General features: G+C 38.0%; 1 protein-coding gene across 6 annotated transcripts in view; it reads right to left on the reverse strand.

The window, feature by feature from the left end:
* gtf2ird1 (GTF2I repeat domain containing 1) overlaps positions 1-21378 on the reverse strand; it is a 43258-nt gene that overhangs the window by 19563 nt on the left and 2317 nt on the right. For 4 of the 6 annotated variants that reach the window (XM_079815562.1, XM_079815565.1, XM_079815564.1 and 1 more), the window contains exons 2-10: positions 12614-12743; positions 12388-12529; positions 7900-8079; positions 7589-7772; positions 6315-6610; positions 6048-6143; positions 4729-4812; positions 559-742; positions 6-31 (exon numbers count right to left, since the gene is read on the reverse strand). In XM_079815562.1, coding sequence (XP_079671688.1) covers positions 6-31; positions 559-742; positions 4729-4812; positions 6048-6143; positions 6315-6610; positions 7589-7772; positions 7900-8079; positions 12388-12529; positions 12614-12739 — 1318 coding nt within the window. In that variant the 5' untranslated portion in view covers positions 12740-12743. The remainder of the gene's footprint in view (positions 1-5; positions 32-558; positions 743-4728; positions 4813-6047; positions 6144-6314; positions 6611-7588; positions 7773-7899; positions 8080-12387; positions 12530-12613; positions 12744-21378) is intronic. The other 2 variants (XM_079815563.1, XM_079815561.1) reach the window with 1 other exon arrangement.

The raw sequence follows: 21378 nt of genomic DNA on the forward strand, positions 1-21378 counted from the left end.
CCTACCTGTAAAAATCCGCTCATCAAACATCCTAAGGAAAGAAAAAAGAAAACAGTTCCTGTAAGACCAGCTAAAACATATTAAAAACCTGAAATGCTGTCTACGCATGTCTAGTGCCGAACAGCAGGAGATTTCCTCATTATGCCAAATCAGCGGCTCCACGCTGGCTCATGTATGGCAGTGGTTACAACCAGCATGACGCTCCACTTTGGATGCCTAGTGCTGTTCTGCCAGATGGCAAAGACGGCTAGACTTCTTTTTTTTCAGATGAAGCAAATTAGAAACTCAGTATTTCCAGTATATATACGCATATCTGGATTCATTTTCAATGAGCCCCACAGTTAATTACATGACCAAAAATGAAAGGTTATCAGTAATTAAATCTTTGACACCACCGTCACACGTTGAAATTGGAAGAGCGACAAATCACACCACCGCTGTTTCAGTTTAACTACGTTGGTAATGTAATTGAGCAGCTATGTCACATAAAGGGAAATCTCCTTAGTCCGGTCAACATTAGTTCTCAAAATAAAAGCATGTTAAGACGGAGCCTCGAACCTTCTGACAACAAAGCGGACAGCATGCCTTTCCTCCAGGATCCGTTTGAGTTTGGGCACTCCGTAAGTGCATGGTCTCTTGAAGGGAATCTTGTCTGGAATTCCAATGATCTCCACCGCCTCAGGATCACAGGCGATTTTCCGGTATGGCACAGGAACCATGTGATCCAGGCCTAATGCCTCAGCTGAAATGAACATAAGTTAAGTGATGAGTTAAAGCTGAAGCGTGTAATTTCTGCACTACCAGTGTTACCAAACGTTTTTAAAGGCCCCCTGAAATCAAAATGGAAGTTTTTTAGCTTTTAGTATGACTATGTTAGCCTTAAGGTTATGAATAAGCTGGTGTTTTCCTAAATTCGCATTTAGGAGACATAAGCATTCAAAACTTACAATCTCTCACTTCCGTTAAAATGGATCACAGATTTTGATGACATCATCGCAGATTTCACCTTCTCATCAAATCTTCTGTCCAATCAAATGGTCTCTAGAATCTAAAGCGCGCTCGCCCGCCCCCTACACTATAAATAGACGCTGAAGCTGCGGCTGAAATCGGTCAGCTGTTCACACATTTACTATTTTCTTCATGGTGAATGGCACATAGTGCACTTTACATGCGATAGGAAACGACTCAGACAGTGTAAATATGCTTTCAGTTGAGGCGAATGAAGTCTGGTTTCACGTTAGTTTCACGCGCACCGCCACAGCGCACACACATAGTCTCTAGACCAGAACCGTTTACTAGAGACACGAGACGAGAGCGCAGCACGGATCATATGCGCGAGTCAACAAACATATCTGACCCATTTAAATTCTGCACAGAATGCTGTATTTCAAAGCGAAATGGAGGAGATTATGATGATAAACGGTTAGAGATTAGGAGGAAACTCTGGCTTTACCAAACAGAAAGACTCTAGTCAAACTGTGATATTAACGAAACGCTATTGGCTGTTTCAAAAAAGGGGAGGAGCTGCTAACAGCTTGAGCCGTTTCAGGCGAAATTACATCAACACATTGAATAATGCTGCGCGTTTCAAGGCACTTCAGTGGGCCTTTTAACAATCCCTCCAATTGCCATTGGTCAGCCAAAAAGGTGATCCCGGCCTAAACGCACACCATTTGTTGAGCTAATGTTGCTTTGTTGGCTGTTTTTTATAGCACCACAGAGACACAGTATTTATACTTTTCAGGGGGACCAAGCTACTAATGGTTTACTTACAGTTCTCTGCATAGTAAGCTGGGATAAACAAAAAAGATTATTAACCCTATAAAGCCTACTGTATAATATTTCATAACCAAATATCTAAGGCCTGTAAACTATCAACATGATCAAAACTTTGCTGAAAAACCTATTGTACAAAATCTACTACATGCTTTCTGTCATCTGACTGATAGTTCATAGTAAAATAGAATAGGCTTTTAGTAAAATTCTATTTCACCCCCACCCTGTCACCCCTCTTTTCATGTGTTTTTGCTGTGAAATCTCTACACATTTTTATAAAGTAAATGTAAGAATACATTTTATATTAGTAATATTTCAAGATGAACACTTGCTGACTGAAGCAACTTAGGTTTACATGTTCAAATTTAAAGGGGTGGTAAACCACGATTTCACTATTCTAACTTTAGCTAGCGTGTAATGTTGCTGCTTGAGCATAAACAACATCTGCAAAGTTACAACGTTCAAAGTTTAAAGCAAAGGGAGATATTTGCTTTTAAAGAAATCCATTTCTAAGAACTACAGCAAACGGCCAGTAGGCGACTACACACATTCCTCCAGGGTTGGTGACATCACCAGGCTCAATATTTACATAAACCCCTCCTCCGAGAATATTAAATAAGGGGGGGTGAGGCCATTTTGTATCGCGGCGCTGTTGTGGTATAGTTAGGCTGGAGTGTTGTTGCCGCGATGCCGAGGAAACGCTGTTATATTCATCCGGATTGCAGGTCTGGGGTACTTGCTTTGTTCAGCCTTCATAGGGACAGGGGTGCGTTGCAGAGCGTTTAACATACAGCATGTTATATGCATGTGTGTATGAGACAGAAGGGAACAGGCGCGTGCGGGGCTCCCGCAGCACATCTCACGGAGGAAAACCACCACCATCTTCGCAAGTTCAATGCCGGATTTGCACAACGTCAGCTTCATAAGACAAACACTGCCAGTGTGTGAATGCACGACGCGCGCGGGGCTCATTCACACACATTTCACGGAGGAAAACTTCCACAATGTTCGTGAGTTCAATACAGGATATGCACAACGGCTTGTCCTGAAAGCTGGATTTACAAACAGAAGCTGTTTACGGGCCACAACCTGTAAGTCTGATTTATTTTTCATCAATGTGTTTTCCTGTAATAGGTTGTACATTGTGGCAAGGAAGTAAACAGATGACAACACTGTTCTGCAAACCAGTCTGTTAAATGCTCATTCATACTTAACGTTATCCGACGAACACCTATCGTTACAAACACTAACGTTAAAATCTCAACAGCGAACTTGGCATTAGTGTAAATGATTCTTTGATTAGAGCTTTTATGTGTTGTTTATCTACAGGCTTGCTAAACATGTGTGTGTGTGATTTGGCTAACTTACTAGTAAAGCCAGTGTTTAGTGTTTTGGGTTAATAGTTCTTGCGACAGATATTTGGCTATAATCGTTCTAAAAATACAAAAGTAACAGTGCCATTCAGTAGCAATCACTATAGATCCGCAGTCTTTACTCTTGAGGACTGAACAGGTTCTGCTCGATCATCTTCACTAAAATTTTCTGGGTCTGATTCGGGCTCAGATTGGTATGGTTTTATTGACGCCATCGTTTCTAATACTACCAAAGCACAGTCTACCGGTAAGGTAAGGGGCGTGATGTTTCCGACAAACGTGCACTGCGGTTAGCGAATCACAACACACTGGGCCAGATAACCAATCTGAGCCCATCGCGTATTTTTGAGGGACTGGCTTCATACAACCCGGAAAGCATCAGACCGTTTTACAAGGAGGGACAGAGCAGTGTAGAATAAAGGTCAAATATATGAAAAATAATGATTTTTTTTTTAAAACGAAGCATGAACACATGTTACAGTGCACCCCACAAACACAATCAAGCCTTCAAAAGAATGTGTTTTACCACCCCTTTAAAAATGTTAGACTTATGGGGAATGTTTATTTGTACATCTCTCAATCATTATTGAATTGCTTTGCATTATATGTTTTGCCAGAGTTTTGACAATAAAATTAATTCAAATATCATCTTACTAAGACATATTAATGGTAGATATACAGTGACAACTGATTTTTGTGTATTTTTTGTAAGTAGCCTGCTATACTATTATAAAGATCTCGTTGATTTATATTACAAGCTATGTGGGATTACAAATGTAATAATCTGTTTAAAACTAAGGGAAGTACATTGTATTTAGCATTTAAGCTTAAAATGATGACATCAGATTAATTATTCTGTTAAGCAAAGTTTCCAGCAAGAGTTTTCTGTCAGTTCTTGTTCTCTTTATTGTAAGTCAAATGAGCCAGATACTGAGAATCTCACCTTTTGTCTTTAATGGCTCTTGGAGCCGCTGTCCCATTTTTGATTCGTTATGATTGGATTAGGAATGGTGACACTCTAGAATCTGGGGCAGGTCTCTTTACCTGGATGCTTTTTTAAGGTCGTCACCCATTTGCTTTGTCTCCCCTGCACCCTAAAATCTATATAAACTACAATGTATACTGCCTTAGTAGACTTGATGGACTGCAGCTAAAGAATCCTGCTGAAGATACATCCAAGTCTCCTGGTCTTCGCTTCTGAGTTTCCAACAGCTATCAGAATTTCATCTTATATTTTCATCATATAAATATAAACAACTGCACCAAATTGCATACTTTTGCTCATAAAATGTAGGTGTTTTTTTCTCCATATTATCCTACATCACACTATACGAGCCATAAAAGCCTGATGTATCAAATATGATACTCAACAGAAAAAACATGTATGCAAAAAGTTTTTTTGATTTTTTATATTGTTTCAATAAATGGTTCCATTTCAGAAAAAAAACTGATTTTTTTTTTATATGTCAAACTTTTCAGGGTTAAAAATTGCACACATCATCTCTACTCACTTTTTCTATCAATATGAATTATTTTATTGTATAGTGGTAAGGCTGTGAATTCCGCACTGTGAGCTCACCATATCTGCTGTTGAAGAGGATCTGAACACATTCTCGAAGGGTGTTGATATCCTCGGTCTCCCTGATGAACGAATCCCATTTTTCTGTGCATGCAATACAAAACAAAAGTGCATCATGTAACAATCTTTCATATGTTAAAAGGAAAAAGCTATAATGCCACAGTCTTAATCAACATTTTCTGAAATGTATTTGGATAAATTGAGGTTTTCCTCTGTTCGTTTAGACATAGGAGACAATTAAGGCAGGTCCTGACTCTCTGCAGTGACTGAAGATTTCACGCTGATCTTTTGAGAGGAACAGACTTCGGTAGCCCAGGTGACCTGGCCAAACTCCCATTACTACTGCCCACTCTGCCAAAACCAGCCCTCTTTATGTCTCATACGCCTGAAGCCATATCTAAACAAATGCCAGAGATATATAAAGAATAATTTGTGGATCATTAGATATGACAGATTTATTTACAGAGAGTTGAAATTATACATTAGCTGTGTTTTCTTACTGGGAGGAATACTGTTATTATTTACTCACTAAATCGTTCCAAACCCATATGCTGTTATTTTCTGAAGAATCTTCATGCTGCTTTTTTATAAACTAAACAACAGATTATTAGTAAGCGTGTCAATATGTCAAGCTTCAAAAAAAGACAAATTTGCAAACCCACCCTATCCCCTCTATCAAAGCTCTAAAATGGAGTACAAAATGTTTTATTACACTATATCTATCGGTCTTACATACACCAAACGTTTAAACAGTTTTATTCCCATCTGTATTCTGAAGGTTTGAAACTGGCTTTAGCCAATGTTTAGATTTCTGTTATACATGATATATATTTTATACACACACACACACACACACACAAAGTATATATATATACTGTACACACACACACACATAATTACTGTGTAATTGCTGACTTCAATGGTGTAATGAATAATGACACACCTAATTTTTCAATTGTCACACCTAAAGTTATATGGCTTCAAAAGACTTTGAACAGTGCATGAGCTTTATGATGCTTTTTTTGTTTTGTTTTTTTCTGTCTTTTCAGATCACTATTAAACATTCTCTTTTTATGTGTCACTGAAAATATAGTATACAGGTTTAGACTAGCATGAGGGTCAACAAATAATGATTTTTAGGTGAACTATCCCTTTATAGTATTGTAAGAAGATTCCATGTCTTTGTATTTTGGGGAGGAAAATAACTCTGTCTATATCCTGTTCTAGTTCTATTAGACACACTGCTTGGGACCCACTGAAGTGAAGGCCAGCTTGTCCTTGGCCAGACGCTGTAATGGTGAGTACAGTCTGTCGCCCACCTGATTTTTCATGCACTATGGAGAACAGAAGGCGCTTGGAGACATGGATGCTGGGAGGGCTCTGGGTAAGATCCGCTGCCAGCCCTATTCGTTCGCCTGGACACACACAGTCAGAGCTATAAGCTCAGAGTTAAGTACAAAAAAAAAGAACCATACCCTTATGGTTCAGCATCTACAAGTGTGATATCACCCCTCATAAGTGAAACAGTAATTAATATCCAGGTAGTGAAAGCCAATGTATATAGAAAGACAACAGGAGGCTCTAACCATTGTCAGCACATTCCTTGGCCTGAACCGATTTCTCCTCAGCGGACGCCCACATGCCCAGCCGCTCTTTACCAATGCTGTGCAGTGATGTGGGCTTCAGGTCCAGCTTGCTGTCTGGGTGGGGCTGGGAGGACATGGGCATGCCGTACAGGAAGCTGGAGAGCATGGAGTTGCTGGCAGACACTTCCTGCACGGAGGGTTTGACGGAGGTGTGGTTGCTTACGCTCTTTGAGGTCGAAGAGTGATGGTTGACTTCCGGACAGGATTTGGCATCCCGAGAGGGTTCCTCTGGTGTTCTATTAAAACACACACATTTTTGGTCTTTGTTGAGGTATTTATCTAAAACTTGTTGTTTTTTTTATCACAAAAGTTTGCAAATTATTTTTTATACCAACTATTCACAGCCATGAACTTCATTCAATATGATTATCAAAAAAATTTTGGAATGAAAGCAGTCGTTCATTTGATTTACTTCAAAATACAACGTGTCTTTTATGGATTCTGTAAAAAAGAAAGAAGCCTCTTGTGCTCACCGAGACTGCATGTATTTGATTAAAAATATAGTAGAAAGAGTAATATTGTGAAATATTATTAAAATTTAAAATAACTGTTTTCTATTTGATTATATTCTAAAACGTGATTTATTCCTGTGATGTTAATGCTGAATTTTCAGCATCATTACTCCAGTCTTCAGTGTCACATGATCCTACAGAAATTCTATTATGCTGATTTGGAGCTCAAGAAACATTTATCATTATTATCAGTTGAAAACTGCTTGATATTTTTTGAAAACCATGCAACAGGATTATTTGATAAAAAAGAAAGTTTAAAAGAACAGAATTTGTTTTTTTACAATGATGTTAAAATCTTTACTGTCACTTTTTAAAATTGTAGTGCATGCTTGGTTAATTAAAAAAAAAATCAGATACCCAAGTTTTAGAGTATGTAGATCCATTTTGTCTAACATGTTTTCATTTCTCTTGTTATTTTTGTTGCTGCTATGGCTTTTATCTATTTCCATCTTCTCTGACAGCAATAACAACCTCTATCTAAAATGGTAAGAGACACCTGACCAAAAGCTTTTATCTTATTTTGTGAGGTTTTACTGGAAAGAAAATCAACAAAAAATGTTATATCGTCATAGTTTGACATTTTTATGTGAAGGAGTTCAAGGAGATGCATTATTTCCATTTCATTTTACAATCTCGTTGTGAAAAAAAATGCATTTGGATTCTTTCCAGTGTATTTTTAAAAAAATCAACTAGACGACTGACCTTTTGACTATGAAGCGGATGCGGTTGCTCTGCTCTAAGATCTTCATTAAGGTCTTGGTGTCATATTCCGAAGGCTTTCTCAAAGTCACACCATCAGGCAGGCCGTAGACAACCACTGAGCTGGGATCCTTGAGAATCCAGTCATAAGGCACAGGGACCAGGCTGCTCTTCCCAACAGCCTCACCTAAAAAACATTACATTTAAGTGGATACATTTTTTTTTTGATTTTGTGCAAAACACTGTACATCCTTTTTTTACTTTTCATCCCATAATAATGTGAAGAAAACCCTAATCCACTACTACCAACTCACTATAAAGCACGCTGAACACCTCCTCCACCATCTTCCTTAGGACGAAGATATTGGAATGAGTGTCTGTTAAGGCTCTCTGTCTGCCCTGCTGCCCACAGTCTTTGCCAGTCCTGCTGCAGTCCACATCAGGAACTTTGGCGTGGGAGTTCATGGAAGTTAATGCTTGCAGACAAGACACTTCTGTAGAAGATAAATCTGTTATTTCTGAGGAAACAGCACAACTAGCCTCAAAACACCTGTACTGTTCAAAAAGGAACTGTTCAAAAGTTTGGGTTCTGATTTTTTTTCAAGATCAAAAATACAGTACAGTAGAAACAGTAAAATTGTGAAATATATTAATACAATTTTAAATAACTAGGGTTTCTATTTGAATATACTGTTGTTATAGTGTTTATTTGAAATATAAAAATATATAAAATATATATATATATAAATATATCCTTCAAAAACAAACAGACAAAAAAAATCTCACTGACCCTAAACTTTTGAACAGTAGTATAGGTTATAGGTCTTCGTCTTCATGACAATATTGCCTCTGTCAAGTCAAGCCCCCTTTATTTATATAGCGCTTTTTACAATACAGATTGTTTCAAAACAGCTTTACAGTGATAACGGGAAAATAATGCAACAAAGTTTGTTTCAGCTGTACAGCCACTGAAGAAAACAGTGATGTCATCGTCCAGCTCAGTTCAATTGTCATACAATGGTGTCAATACAGGCAGATCAGTAATATTGTTGAATATATAGTGTCCCCCAACTAAGCAAGCCAAAAGCCAAAGGCGACAGTGGCAAGAAACCAAAACTCCATCAGGTGACAGAATGGAGAAAAAAACCTTGTGAGAAACCAAACTCAGTCAGGGGGTCAAGTTCTCCTCTGGCCAACGAACGAACAGTGTATGATTATCTGCAGTGGTAAAATCTGATATTAGAACAATGCAGATTTTTATATATCTATTTTATAAATTACGTTAAAGCTGCTGTCCGTAACTTTTTTTGTGTTCAAGATTTACAAAAAATTATATAATGAGAATGTACAACATGAATCCATTTTCCAAACCGTGTTTTTGTCTTACCCGGAATCATTATGGTACACTTATAATAAGGGTTTATATTGGGACTATTTCAGGCCGGTGTGGTAGGAACCGCTGCGGAGGAGCCCAGTCCCTGCGTGACTCGCCATAGACATAAACAGAGAGAACTAGCTCCGACTGCAATCTTCTTCCGCAAGACGCATGCAGTTTTGTTTATTAACCGCTAGAGCGCAAAAAGTTACGGACTGCAGCTTTAACTTTTGAGATTAATCAAATGTATTAAACACCTTTAATTTTTAACAGTAAAAACATTTATCCGGTTTTATTCTGGTTTGTCTGATTTCTGTATTTTTTTTTTTTTTTTTAAAGAGGACCTATTATGCCTTTTTACAAAATCTTTTTTTGTTTTGGGGGTCTACTAGAACAATGTTCAAACAAAGATGGATGAATAATACTTGAATGCTCAAAAAACACAACATTTTCACATATTTTTCATTGTTTCAGCAGTCTGTCTCTCTCTTCCCAGTCTGTCAGTAACGCTCTTTTAAGTTCCTGTCTCTATGAAGCTCATCCTTCTGAAAAGCTCAATGTGCTCTGATAAGTTGGCTGTGTGTTGTGATTGGTAAAACAACTTTTGATTGTGTTTCAACAAAAGATTGTGTTTCGGAAATGTCACGCCTCTTACCATAATCGCAAATTTCAACACACTACTAACACAACACAGGTCTTGCCCTTTTTTTGCATATGCCTTGGACAGGAATTATTTCAATGAGGAATATTGTGATGTGTGCGTTCGCGGAAGAAAACTCAAGACTACAATGGAGGTGTTTCAGGGAGTTCAGAAAAAGTGCTTACTGATATAGAAAATAACTCCCTTTGGAGTGGACTTAGTGTTTTGTAACTTTGCAGAACTTTTTCATGCTGAAACAAACAGCAACATTACACACTAAAGAAAGTTGAAAATGTAAAAAAGCATAATAGGTCCTCTTTGAAGTTAGTATAAAAATGGCATTCACAGTCTATTTTACTTACAAATAGTGACATACAGTATTTATATCCGGTTATTCATATCTTTTGCTGTAGTGTGTATTATAGTTTAATTTCCAAACATTCCTTTTGCCATTGATTGTAATAATCCAGTGAGATTTGTGTATGCACAAGAAGTCTGACAACAGCCAGTATGATCCACACAGAGATCTAATTGGATCATCATCGAGTCCACCTGGAATTACATGAAGAAATAGAAAAAACTGAGACAGACTAAATACAGAAGGACTGTGGCAACGTCTCTAAGATGCTTGAAGAAATCTGCAAAGCTACCTGAAAAACTATGTGCAAGTGTACCTAGGACAAAAGCTGTTTTAAACGCAATAGGTGGTCACACCAAATATTGATTTGATTTAGTTAATATCATTGATAAAAATCTATTTATGACATTATTTTTGAAAGCATCAAGTGCCTTGGAGACGTTGCCACAGTTCTTCTGTCCCAGTTTTTCCTGTTTCTACATGTAATCAAACAGACTCGATGATGGTGAGATCAGATCATACCGGCTGTTGTCAGACTCACTCAAATCTCACTTATTACAATTAATGGCAAAATTGGAATATATGGAAATGTAAACTGATATTTCCTACTGACACACTACAGCAACTGGCTTACAACTACTTTTTTTTGTGAAAATACTAACATGCCTAATACTTTTGCACAGTACTGTACTGAATAAAACTGGACATTCAACGAGAAATAATGTAGAGCAAGACTTTATTTTATCCATTAAATTTGACTGGATTGTGACAAGTGGTCTCTATTTGACAGATGAGTGGAGGGGATGGCTACTAGTGGTGCAACAGATCACAAAACTCACGGTTCGGATCATATTACGGTTTTTAAGTCACGCATCAGATCACTTTTCGATCAGCAAAAAAACTAATATTGGCGGGGGGGTCAAATGTAACTTTGCTTTCCATTTATTAGTCCTTATTAAAGGAAAGTTAACAGTCAGTAGGGCTACATAAATAAAATATAAAGTTACAAATAAAGTACGTCTAAAGGCCTAATCGGACGGTAATTGTTTTCATGTGGATGTCCGTAAAAATAAATTTGCATGCCACCTCAGTGATAAAACTCGTGCATTCGGATGTCGATTTATTCACGGTGGAGGAGTGAGTTTTGTGATCCTACGAACCTGGGAACATCTTGCTCGTGGTCAGTTGCATGTTTGTCTGCTGTAAATAAAACGTTATATACTTGGTATAATAAGAATAAGTTCATATTTTATTTAATAATAGAAAAATAATGTCCTAATTATTACATTATTAAAATCTCCAGTTTAAAAAATAGAAAGATATGCATGTTTTTTTGTCTTGTATTGAATCTCAAAATGATGGATGTCATTTTAAAAATGTGGAAATGAGCAGAAATAAGTTAATACATTTACAAGAAATATTGTTCTTGTAAATGCTTGTAAAAAAAAAAGTGTAGGCTAGATCTTTAAAATGCATTCCAATTCCTGTGGTCAAAAAGGATATAAACAGTGAATTTTGAAGTGAAAACTCAGAGATGTGGATTCGGACGGCTATTAAATTACCACACGACCTTGGTGTTTGTCAAAAAAAAGTTGCTCATTCGTAATTCGTATTTTTACGCGGGTGGTGGGAGAAAAACTGACATTCTGGATTCAGACGACAATAAAATCACAGACTAGCCCCTACCTTACGACCCCACGAGAAACAATTACCATCCGAATAGGGCTTAACAGTAGTATTCCGGTACAGAAATAATTAAATGACAAGTAATAATTAAATGTAAAATAACATAATAATGTTCACTGTATAAATTAGACAGATAAGTCTTTGTTAAATCTGTGTTTTGTTGTTTGATTAACATTAATACACAGGCAGGAGCGTATATTAGGCAGCTGTCATTTTAAGTGCTAATGCAAGGATCCAATATAACGATACACATCCGATTTCTAAGAATACTTGCCAAGACAGGTATTTTGACATCATTTTGTGTGTGTGTGCATTCGTTCAAGCGCAAGGAGATGTGAAAGAGGAATCAATTTGGTGTTCACACTATCTGAAACGCACCTTTCTGTGTATGTGCGGCAGTGTGCACGAGTACTGAATTGAGTTCTCTTTTACCTCTTCTTGTGCTGGAATAGTTTAAAATAGCTTGAATGTGTAAACTGGCAAGGCAAAAAACCTGTACATATGATAAACTTTCATTCTATAACAGCTCAACTTTGTAATGAATCCGCAAATCACATGCATTCCGAACTGTAGGGCCTGGTCCGTACAGATCACAGATCAAATATAATCCATTACACCCCTAATGGTTACATTGTGATTACTGAGACAATTTGCCACGAAAACCAAATAATTTTTTCTTTGGAATAGCATAAACATGCATTAAGAAAGCAAAAAGGATAAATTTGGATTTCATGTTGACTCACTGCAGAACTTGTGAAAGTCTGTCTGTATTTCCTTTCTTGAGTTTAGGAAGATTCGTCCCTTCTCTGTTCCCACGGCGATCACGCTGTCCTCGTGCACAGTGACACAGGCCACCTCAGCGTTCAGTTTAGACATGGCAGTGCACTGCAAACACATTTAGTTTCAAGTCATCCACCACAAAAATGTAGCATAATACCCTCCTCACTGTAAGTTTCTTTAAAGTCTTACCACAGAGTCCAGAGCAGACACTAGGCTGGTGAGGATCTCTTGTCTTGCTGACACTTGGGGAACTTTGAGCTCTGGCCGAGAGTTGGTCCTCATCCCATCACAGCCCAGCTTCCGTATCTGTGCCATTCTTCTGAGGGAAAGACACAGAATGAACAACTAAAATGATGCCGTAAGCAAGTGACAGACGTACAATCTACAAAATAACATAAAGCATCTCTTGCTAACCATTCAGTGTAGTCTGATTCACAAACATATGAGTCATGTAGTAATCATTTTAATATGCAGATTTGGTGCAACTTGTTAGGTTCTTTTAAGAATAATGTGTACTATGTATTGGATTTGTTGTTCGTTTGTTTATTTGTATGTATATGTTGTTATTATTTGCTTTTCTGGCTTTGTGTCATATATTAAAATTAATTATATAAACAAGGGGTCCTACAACAGATGGGGAGGCCCATGCAGAGATCTGATCTCACCATCATCAAATCCGTCTGTTATTACATGAAGAGACAGAAAGTCTAAATGTCTAAAAGTCTAAAAAGTCTAAATACACAGAAGAACTGTGGCAACTTCTCCATTCTACCAGCTAACTACCTTAAAAATTGTAAAAAGTGTACCAAGAAGAACTGGCGCGGTTTGAAAGGCAAAGGGTGGTCACACCAAATAGTAATTTGATTTAGTTCATAGAAGTTTATTAATAAATAAAATCTACCATGGCATTGTTTTGGAAAACATTGGCATTGATTTTTTTTTTCACAGTATTGCAGTTCTTCAAGCATCTTGGAGAAGTTACCACAGTTCTTATATGAATTTAGACTTCTGTATAGTGCCGTATATGCATACAACATGAGTCAAAATCTGCAAAGGGGAGATGATGGAACAACAGTTTTAAAAAGTGATTTTAATATTAATTAAATATTTTTGTTATAAGAGACAATAAAAACAACATTGTGCATAAAAAACACTTCTTTCCTGGTAAAAAATAATAATAATTTGATCTACAAAAGTCAATACATTTACAACAGCTGAATGTAAAATTTGTGACAAAGCAAACATGTTAGTCTCTGAGTAACATGTAATTTATTTAATAAAAATAAATACATTTAATTCTGTAAAATAAGTATAAGTATCCAGCACATTTTATAATTTCCCAAAATTCAAACATAGTTCACCTCTTGCGCACATTATCACGTCCGTCAAAAACTTAGGCTAGCTGTTGGTTGAAATATTAGAACCAAAAACATTGACATGACACACTCATGGGCACATCAATCACTTCAATGATTATTTGCTGGCTAAGAAATAAATCATTATTACATCCATCTGTTTTCAAATCCACATCATTTCAATATCACAACATTGATGTCTGTCAAAAAATAACGTGCACAATACTAGGGCTGGACCAGAATATTCTAAATCAATTTTGAAATTCGGGATTCAAATATTCGTTTGTTTTTTTTCCATGCAAACCCGGCATCCCCCTCGAAACGGTTCTCATTCGCACTTGAATATGTTTACACTATAAAATCTGGCAAAATATATATATTTTTTTTTACAATTATCTTATATCTCAGCCGTTTTTAATAGGATGGACAGTTGAATAGGAACCCAACCTCTTAATACTTAATAAATATATTTGCTGCTTCTTACGCCGGCTTCACACCGCACGAGCAAGCAGTGCGTTGGCAGGGCAGGAGCGGTGCGTATGGAGAGCGGGAGCCGCGCGCGCCCGTCGTGCATTCACACCGGCAGCGTTTGTGTCGCGCAGCTGAACCGCGGCTAGTGTATTGCAAATACAGACGAATATTGTCCATTATGTCACATTTCCAGTCTTCTCCTCTGACCCGTCTGTCTCGTGCTTTGATTTATGATGGGCAGCATATATCTGCTGCAAATGCGACCGTGTTCCCCTCTGTCTCATACACACATGCATATAACATGTTGTATAGAAGTAGTTCACATGATAAATGTAACATTAAAGAGAAGATATGCTTCTAGTTTTAATCATTTAAACAGGCTTTTGAAGTTTGGGCAAAAACTTCTGGCAGTGTTGTGTTTTTGTGTATTTTATTTTATTTTTGCACAGCGCTGGATGTCATATGGTGATCGTGAAACACACGGGACACTTCACTACATGATTTCATGGTGAAATGTGTTATTTTCCATGTTAATCAGGTCAGTTTTGATCAAGAACAATCCACTGTGGCTTTAATTCAGCGTGAGCAGCGCGGCAAAAATAGACTCTGTGCCGAAACGATCGCGGCACTGCTGCTTCGGCTCTGCTCCTGCTATGCACTGCCGCACCGCCTCTGCATGCGGTGTGAATGCTCTAATCTGTTAACATGGGCGCCGAAAAAAATATGCGCTGCTTACGCCCTGCTAACGCGTGCAGTGTGAACCCGGGCTGAGTGTTCCCTGCAACTGAGGATTCTCTGTCTAGAGCGCACAACTGCATGAGTTTAAATGTAGAAGCCATGCTTAAGCTTGCATTTTGGGTTAAGCTGCGTTTGTTTGACATTGTGGAAAATAGAATAATAGAATCAAAATGTATTAGCCTTTTTACCCGTCAGGAATGTGACGGTGAGAAAATGTTCCCTCACCGTCACATTACAGTGCTTGTGCACTGTGTGGCCATGAATGAATGACAGTGCGGCCGTGCGCATTTTACTTTCGGTTTAGAATTAGCGGCAATTCGGGGGCAGGTTGATTGAATTGTGGGTTCATTAGCCTATTATTCTTAATAAAAAACACAACCACAAAACAGTATAATGACAAACTCCCTTAAATAGGCGCTTTTACATTTCGCGTTGTTGAAATCAAATCGAAATCGAACTCCTGCTGCTAGTCTGTGCTGCCACTCTCGTTCGGCTCACGCTGCACGCTCAGTTTTTATTGTAGTTAATCTGTTCTCTAACTGAACTAAATTATTTTTACTACTATAAAATATCAAAACGACGGTGGGGGGCGGTGCCACATTGGGCAAGTGATGTAAGCAGTGTTATGCCTGAACCTACAGCAGCAAGCTTAATATTACCCGTTATTATCAATTTAAATGAATCTACTGTGAAATATAGGAGCTTGTTACTGGGATGTCCATATAATTCGAGATTCCTGCCTTTATTAGAGAGAAGAATATGTTCAGCTCCTTCCCTCCGAAGCTTTGAATGTTCAGTGTTGATTACTACAGAAGCTTCGAAGCTCAAAAAAATGGTATTCGGACCAGTCTTACACAATACAATACACAGTAGTATTTACAAGAAGCAGAGGTCCAACGAGTTCACGCATTTCCTGGAAAACTCACACCACCGGATGTTTTTGCAGGTGCCATCGCTTTCCAAAATGAGGGAGAAAAAGGCGGCCTGAGCTGCTTCAACATGCTGTCTGTCAGAGACGATAACGTGCATAATACATAACGCATGTGAGCAAAGCATAAATTTGTTCTTCACTCACTGAAATTGAATTGGTGAGGGAAATAAGGGAAATAATTCACACTGCATGCTAAAGAGAATAAACTTCACCAGGTTAGTGAACATCGTTCGATATGTGTTGGTTTTGACCATAGACTGTAAAAAAATATGGATGTAGTGTCCATGATGTCACCCATAGGATTCTGAAGAGCAGTTTTGAAGAGTAAAGTAGGGACGAGCTGGCCGTTGGCCATCTTGGCAGCGTGTCATCGCGCGTCACTCCCGGATAATAGAAAATGGGCAAAGAGGCGGGACGTGGGTGGAGCTGAGGCGATGCGATGACTAACAGACAGCCGATAAATGGCTATCCACATGTCACTCAAAGTGGCCACACCCTTAATTATGCAGATCTTTAAGCCTTTATATAATGTCAACAAATGAATTATAAAAAAAATTCACCCCCATTCACAGTTGTCATGAAGGGCAAAATTAGCCGTATAGACCAAAACCACAATTTGTACCAGACTGTAAAAATGTTTTTTTCTGCTGTAAAGTTGGGCATTTTAACATGGGGCTCAATGAGATTCTGCTCCCTTCTGGAACCTGTCTATAGTGGCCAGTTGATGAATTGCAGTTTAAGTCACTTCCGTATTGGCTTCAAGAGAAACTGCGGGAGGTTGCCGCTTGGTTTTGACAGACATTTTTATGCACAAACTACTCATTCTGACTGATTTTCTATGCGTTCTATTTTTTACATAATTTTGGCAATAGATGAACTGTTAAATGAGTGATCTTGAGATGCATCACTGAAGTCATCCAATTTGACTCTCATATGCTGATGTAAAATTATAAACTTGACAGGTGTGTTGACAGATTTGTATAAAATATAATTTGATCATTAATTCTCAGTTGTTTAAAGATTCAGGCAATTATCAAAGCTTGATAAAATGTTTAATTTTCCAATAAAGGATGATACATTTTTACATGATTTGTTACATTTAATTACTCCTTAGCAGATTTTGACTCATTATAGTGAATAGTTAAAACTCTGATGTGCCGTCTACCCTGATTACGGTCAGCCACAGACGTGAGAGGACAACAATAACAACTAATGGTAATTAGTGTTATAATTATGTGCAAAAACAAACCATTTATTTTTAAATATACTAAAAATGAATAAAGGTTGCAAGTCCCCCATTAACTTTTTAAAATATTTTCGGCTGTACAAAACGTATCGAAGGATGGAAAAACCTGTAAGAAGCTTTGCAAAGTGATAGTAATACCCTCTCCTGTGCTAATACACCAAAATCCGTCACACACATGTGAAAGTAGCTAATTACTATAAGCCTTTGTCAACCAATTAAAGCTAGCTCAGATTATTGCCTTAAAACCCTTCATCCTTAATTTGTTCTCCTTGGAAGCAAGACAGGGCCTGGAAGCATGAGACCTCTAAAGTGAACTACTTTACCCGTCCCTCTCGACAGACGCCCGCCCCCCTGATGCCTCCAATCTCGATTTCAGCCATGTCGTCTCTGAACTACAATGCTGTAAACTTGAGTACGGACGAGACTGGGTTTAAAAATGAGCGCAAATGAAACGACAGTTTAAAGACGAAAAACAACAGGGATGACAAATGTGAGCTGTAAAACAAACAAATAAATAAATAACGCAATCCTAATTCCGGGCCTTGTGTTCACATGGCAACCGCAATCCGTTTCCTTGGAAACTAATCTCGAGGCATGTGAACAATGCAGCTCTGGCCTTTAATCTCTCCAGACACTGGGAGCCATTATCCCAACCTCCGGGCAAAGCCAAAACCACAGACTGCACAGAGAGAGCCCAGTACTACTATTACTCGTCTGAAAACCTCCTATAAATCCTGCTACAAGGCAAAGCCGGATGCTCTGCCTGAGTGTAATATTACGTACAACACTGGAACAACAACACCATCACCTTGTTATCTCTAGTTCACTTTCCGATTTATTCAAACGACCAAATCTAAAGGCCCGTTCACACCAATGATAATAACTGTAAGGACTATATTAGCGCCCACACCAGCAAACAATGTATTCTGTTTATTCTAAGAGCGCACTGCAGTTATGTCGTCTTAGGGCTGGGCGGTATGGCCAAAATATTATCTGTCGATATCAATAATTATCACGATAAATGTCAAATATTTCTTTCTTTCAAATTTAAGTGAAAGTTGTAGAAACCAGACTGTTAATTGTGGTTTTAAGATACTCTTTATTGTCAGAACATGACAAACACTTCCCGTTTTTGAATTCTTTTCCAGTCATTTTTCCTTAGCAAAATAAATATCTTAATAGAAAAAATAATGTCTTAGTTTCTGCATGTGTTAGCGGGTGATATTGTTTCTAGTCATATCTTCGGCACAGTTTACAATGCAGGCTGCAATATTAATAATATTTCATGGTTTGTTTTAGAAATTCACATTTTGACAGTGAGTTGACAGTAGTAGTAGCTTGAGTTAGGAGGATGCATTTGTAAATTTATGTTCATTAACAAAAACACAGTACCACAGTACCATAGTGCAGTTAGTGTTATAGCAATAAATCTACGGTAAATTATGAAGATTTGCAGATCGAAAATCCTTCTGACTGCATCATTGCGCACAGTGTTTCTAGTGTTTGTCAGCGCTGTTTTGTCTGGCTTTAAAGTAGTTTAAATTACAGAGACATTTGTGTTTATGGCTGAATTCACGCGCTTCTCACTGGATCTCACAGCGTTGTTTAGTGGACGCGTGACCGAGACCGATCAGAGTAAACCGATCTACTCTAGTGAGCTTGCTGCCGTTTGGACTTTGACCCAAGTGGATAAATGGTCTGTGTGAAGAATGGTCTTTATCGACAATTTCGTCATCTTTTGTTGATAACGCAAGGTTAGTTTCACTCTAGATTTAACGTTCGTTGCCACTTCCAAGCTAAGGCCGTGTGTCCACCAAAGTGTTTTTTCACATGGATGGCAATTGTTTTCAATGGGAGCTCCGCATTTTTAGAATGGCATGAGCGTAACGAGGCGCTGAGCGAGTATTTTACGCTCAAGTGCTGAACGCTCGGTTGAAGAATGTTCAACTTTGAGTAAAACGCAGCGCTCATCACTGTCACTTTTCACCCAGTTGTCCAATCACAGAGTTGAGGAGGGGCGGGACAAATACAACACCGACCAACTGCCACATTCTGCGTGTACAACGTCAACAGCTGAAAACAAGCAGCATAATAACAGAACAAAATAATTTAAAACAAGAGCCAGAGCAAATACTTTATATTGTATCGGCAGTTTTATATAGAATCAATACAGAAACAAACTATCTGTGAAATGTGATACTAGTAACACTTCCGTATCATAACAAGTAAAAGAGTCTCAACTGAAAAAAACCCTGCGCTGCCAAAACGCTCTCAAGCGCCCACAGCTAGACATTTTGAGCAGAGCGCCTAGAGTTTTCAGCCGGATAAAAATGCTTTGGTGGACAGGCGGCCTAAAAGCTGCACGCTGACTGCCTGTTGTTTATTTCTGCTGTGTGTTTGGTTGTTACATTAATTCATATCTAGTAAAAATGTCCAGAGTTTATCATCGTTATCGACATTAATTTTATCGCGATTTGATATGATATCGTTTATTGGCCCAGCCCTATGTCGTCTAGCGCTTTAAATGTGCAAGCTCATTAAATTAGGATGAATTCTGATAAGCTGTCAATGTTTTATTCCACTATTTTTTGAAAATAGGCTCATTTTCCAACTCCCCTAGAGTTAAACAGTTGACTTTTACCGTTTTCGAATCCATTCAGCCGATCTCCGGGTCTGGTGGTAGCACTTTTAGCATAGCTTAGCATAGATCATTGAATCTGATTAGACCGTTTGCATCTCGCTCAAAAAAAATTACCAAAGAGAGATATTTTTCCTATTTAAAACTTGACTCTTCTGTAGTTACATCGTGTACTAAGACAGACGGAAAATGAAACGTTTTTTCATAGGCCGATATGAACTATACTCTCATTCCTGCGTAATAATCAAGGAACTTTGCTGCCGTATCATGGGTGCAGCGGCGCAATGATATAACGCAGCGCCTGAAAATAAGCTAACTTCTGCCAACATAATCAACATTTCTGTCAATAGATCCTCCTAAATATTACAAACTGCCCCTAAAATATTGAGTCTCGTATATTAATAACTATGATTGCCTTAACAAATAATCTTGTAATAAAAGGGTTAAGGTCATTTAATAGCTTCATCTTGACACTTTTAAGTTTAACTAAACGCTTTGAAGAAAAAGAGATTGGTGAAACATTCCTCATTGAACAGGCTTATCCTATCTGCAGGGAAAACTATTCATCTGACACCTTAAGCTTCATGTATAAATGACTTGTTTTGTTCTCTACACTAAGCTTTCTTTTGCAGTAGTCAAAAGACACGAGTTAACTATAACAAATATATTTTCATAAAGTGAAAAAAAAAAAAAACTGGTGACACTCCTAAAAGAAATTGCAGGAAAAGTAGGATCTGGACTGACATGCTTAAATGCTCAGATTAATGACTTCCTGCTTGTTAGGAGTCCGCCCTGCCAAAATACGTTTTTTTTTTCTCTTTTTCTTCGTTCACGCTATCTGGAATCCTCAGCTCAGGGGGAAGCATAATGTAGCCGCTCCTTTACTTCTTGAATTACTGCCTGTATGGTGCTTAAAGATATTACCGGCATCTCAAGAAAGGGTAACGTGGGTTTTATGAGCGGTTTTGCCCTAAGAGGCTTGTGGTTCAGCCATTGATACACAATACTTCTGCTAATAGCCTTTATACAGATTCTGCTCACAGATCCCTTCAGAAACACAACTGTATCTAAATCGTTCAGCTCAAGGGCTGATAATTGACTTTTAATTGGTCCTAACTCCTTTCACCCTGGACATTTTCCCCAAGGCCACACAAACATGTTGCATCGAGCAAACACAAAGGACTGCGGCCTGCATGGGAAGATACTGTCCTGACTCTGATCCGCTTTGGAAAAGACTGATCTGCGCTCCACGCTTACTTTGTGTACAGATCAAAAATGCATTACTGTTAAAACAGATCAGTTAGCTATGTAATTCCCAACTCACAAATGGGAAATTGTGGATTGAAAGGCCTGTTTGAACAACATGTGACCATTTCAATATTAAGAGCTAACGTTTTTTAAAGCAATGTCAATGTTTAAACCAATTTATCTTAAAAAAGTACTGAAATAATGATACTTTGATACCATGGTACAGAATGAATGCCCTATTCATATACTATACCATTAAATTAATATGCTACTACAAGTTTACTCAAAAAATACCATGCTACTATGTCCATCAAATATGGTCATTAT

This window comes from Gobio gobio (genome assembly GCF_949357685.1).
Source record: "Gobio gobio genome assembly, chromosome: 4".
Classification (NCBI taxonomy): Eukaryota; Metazoa; Chordata; class Actinopteri; order Cypriniformes; family Gobionidae; genus Gobio; species Gobio gobio.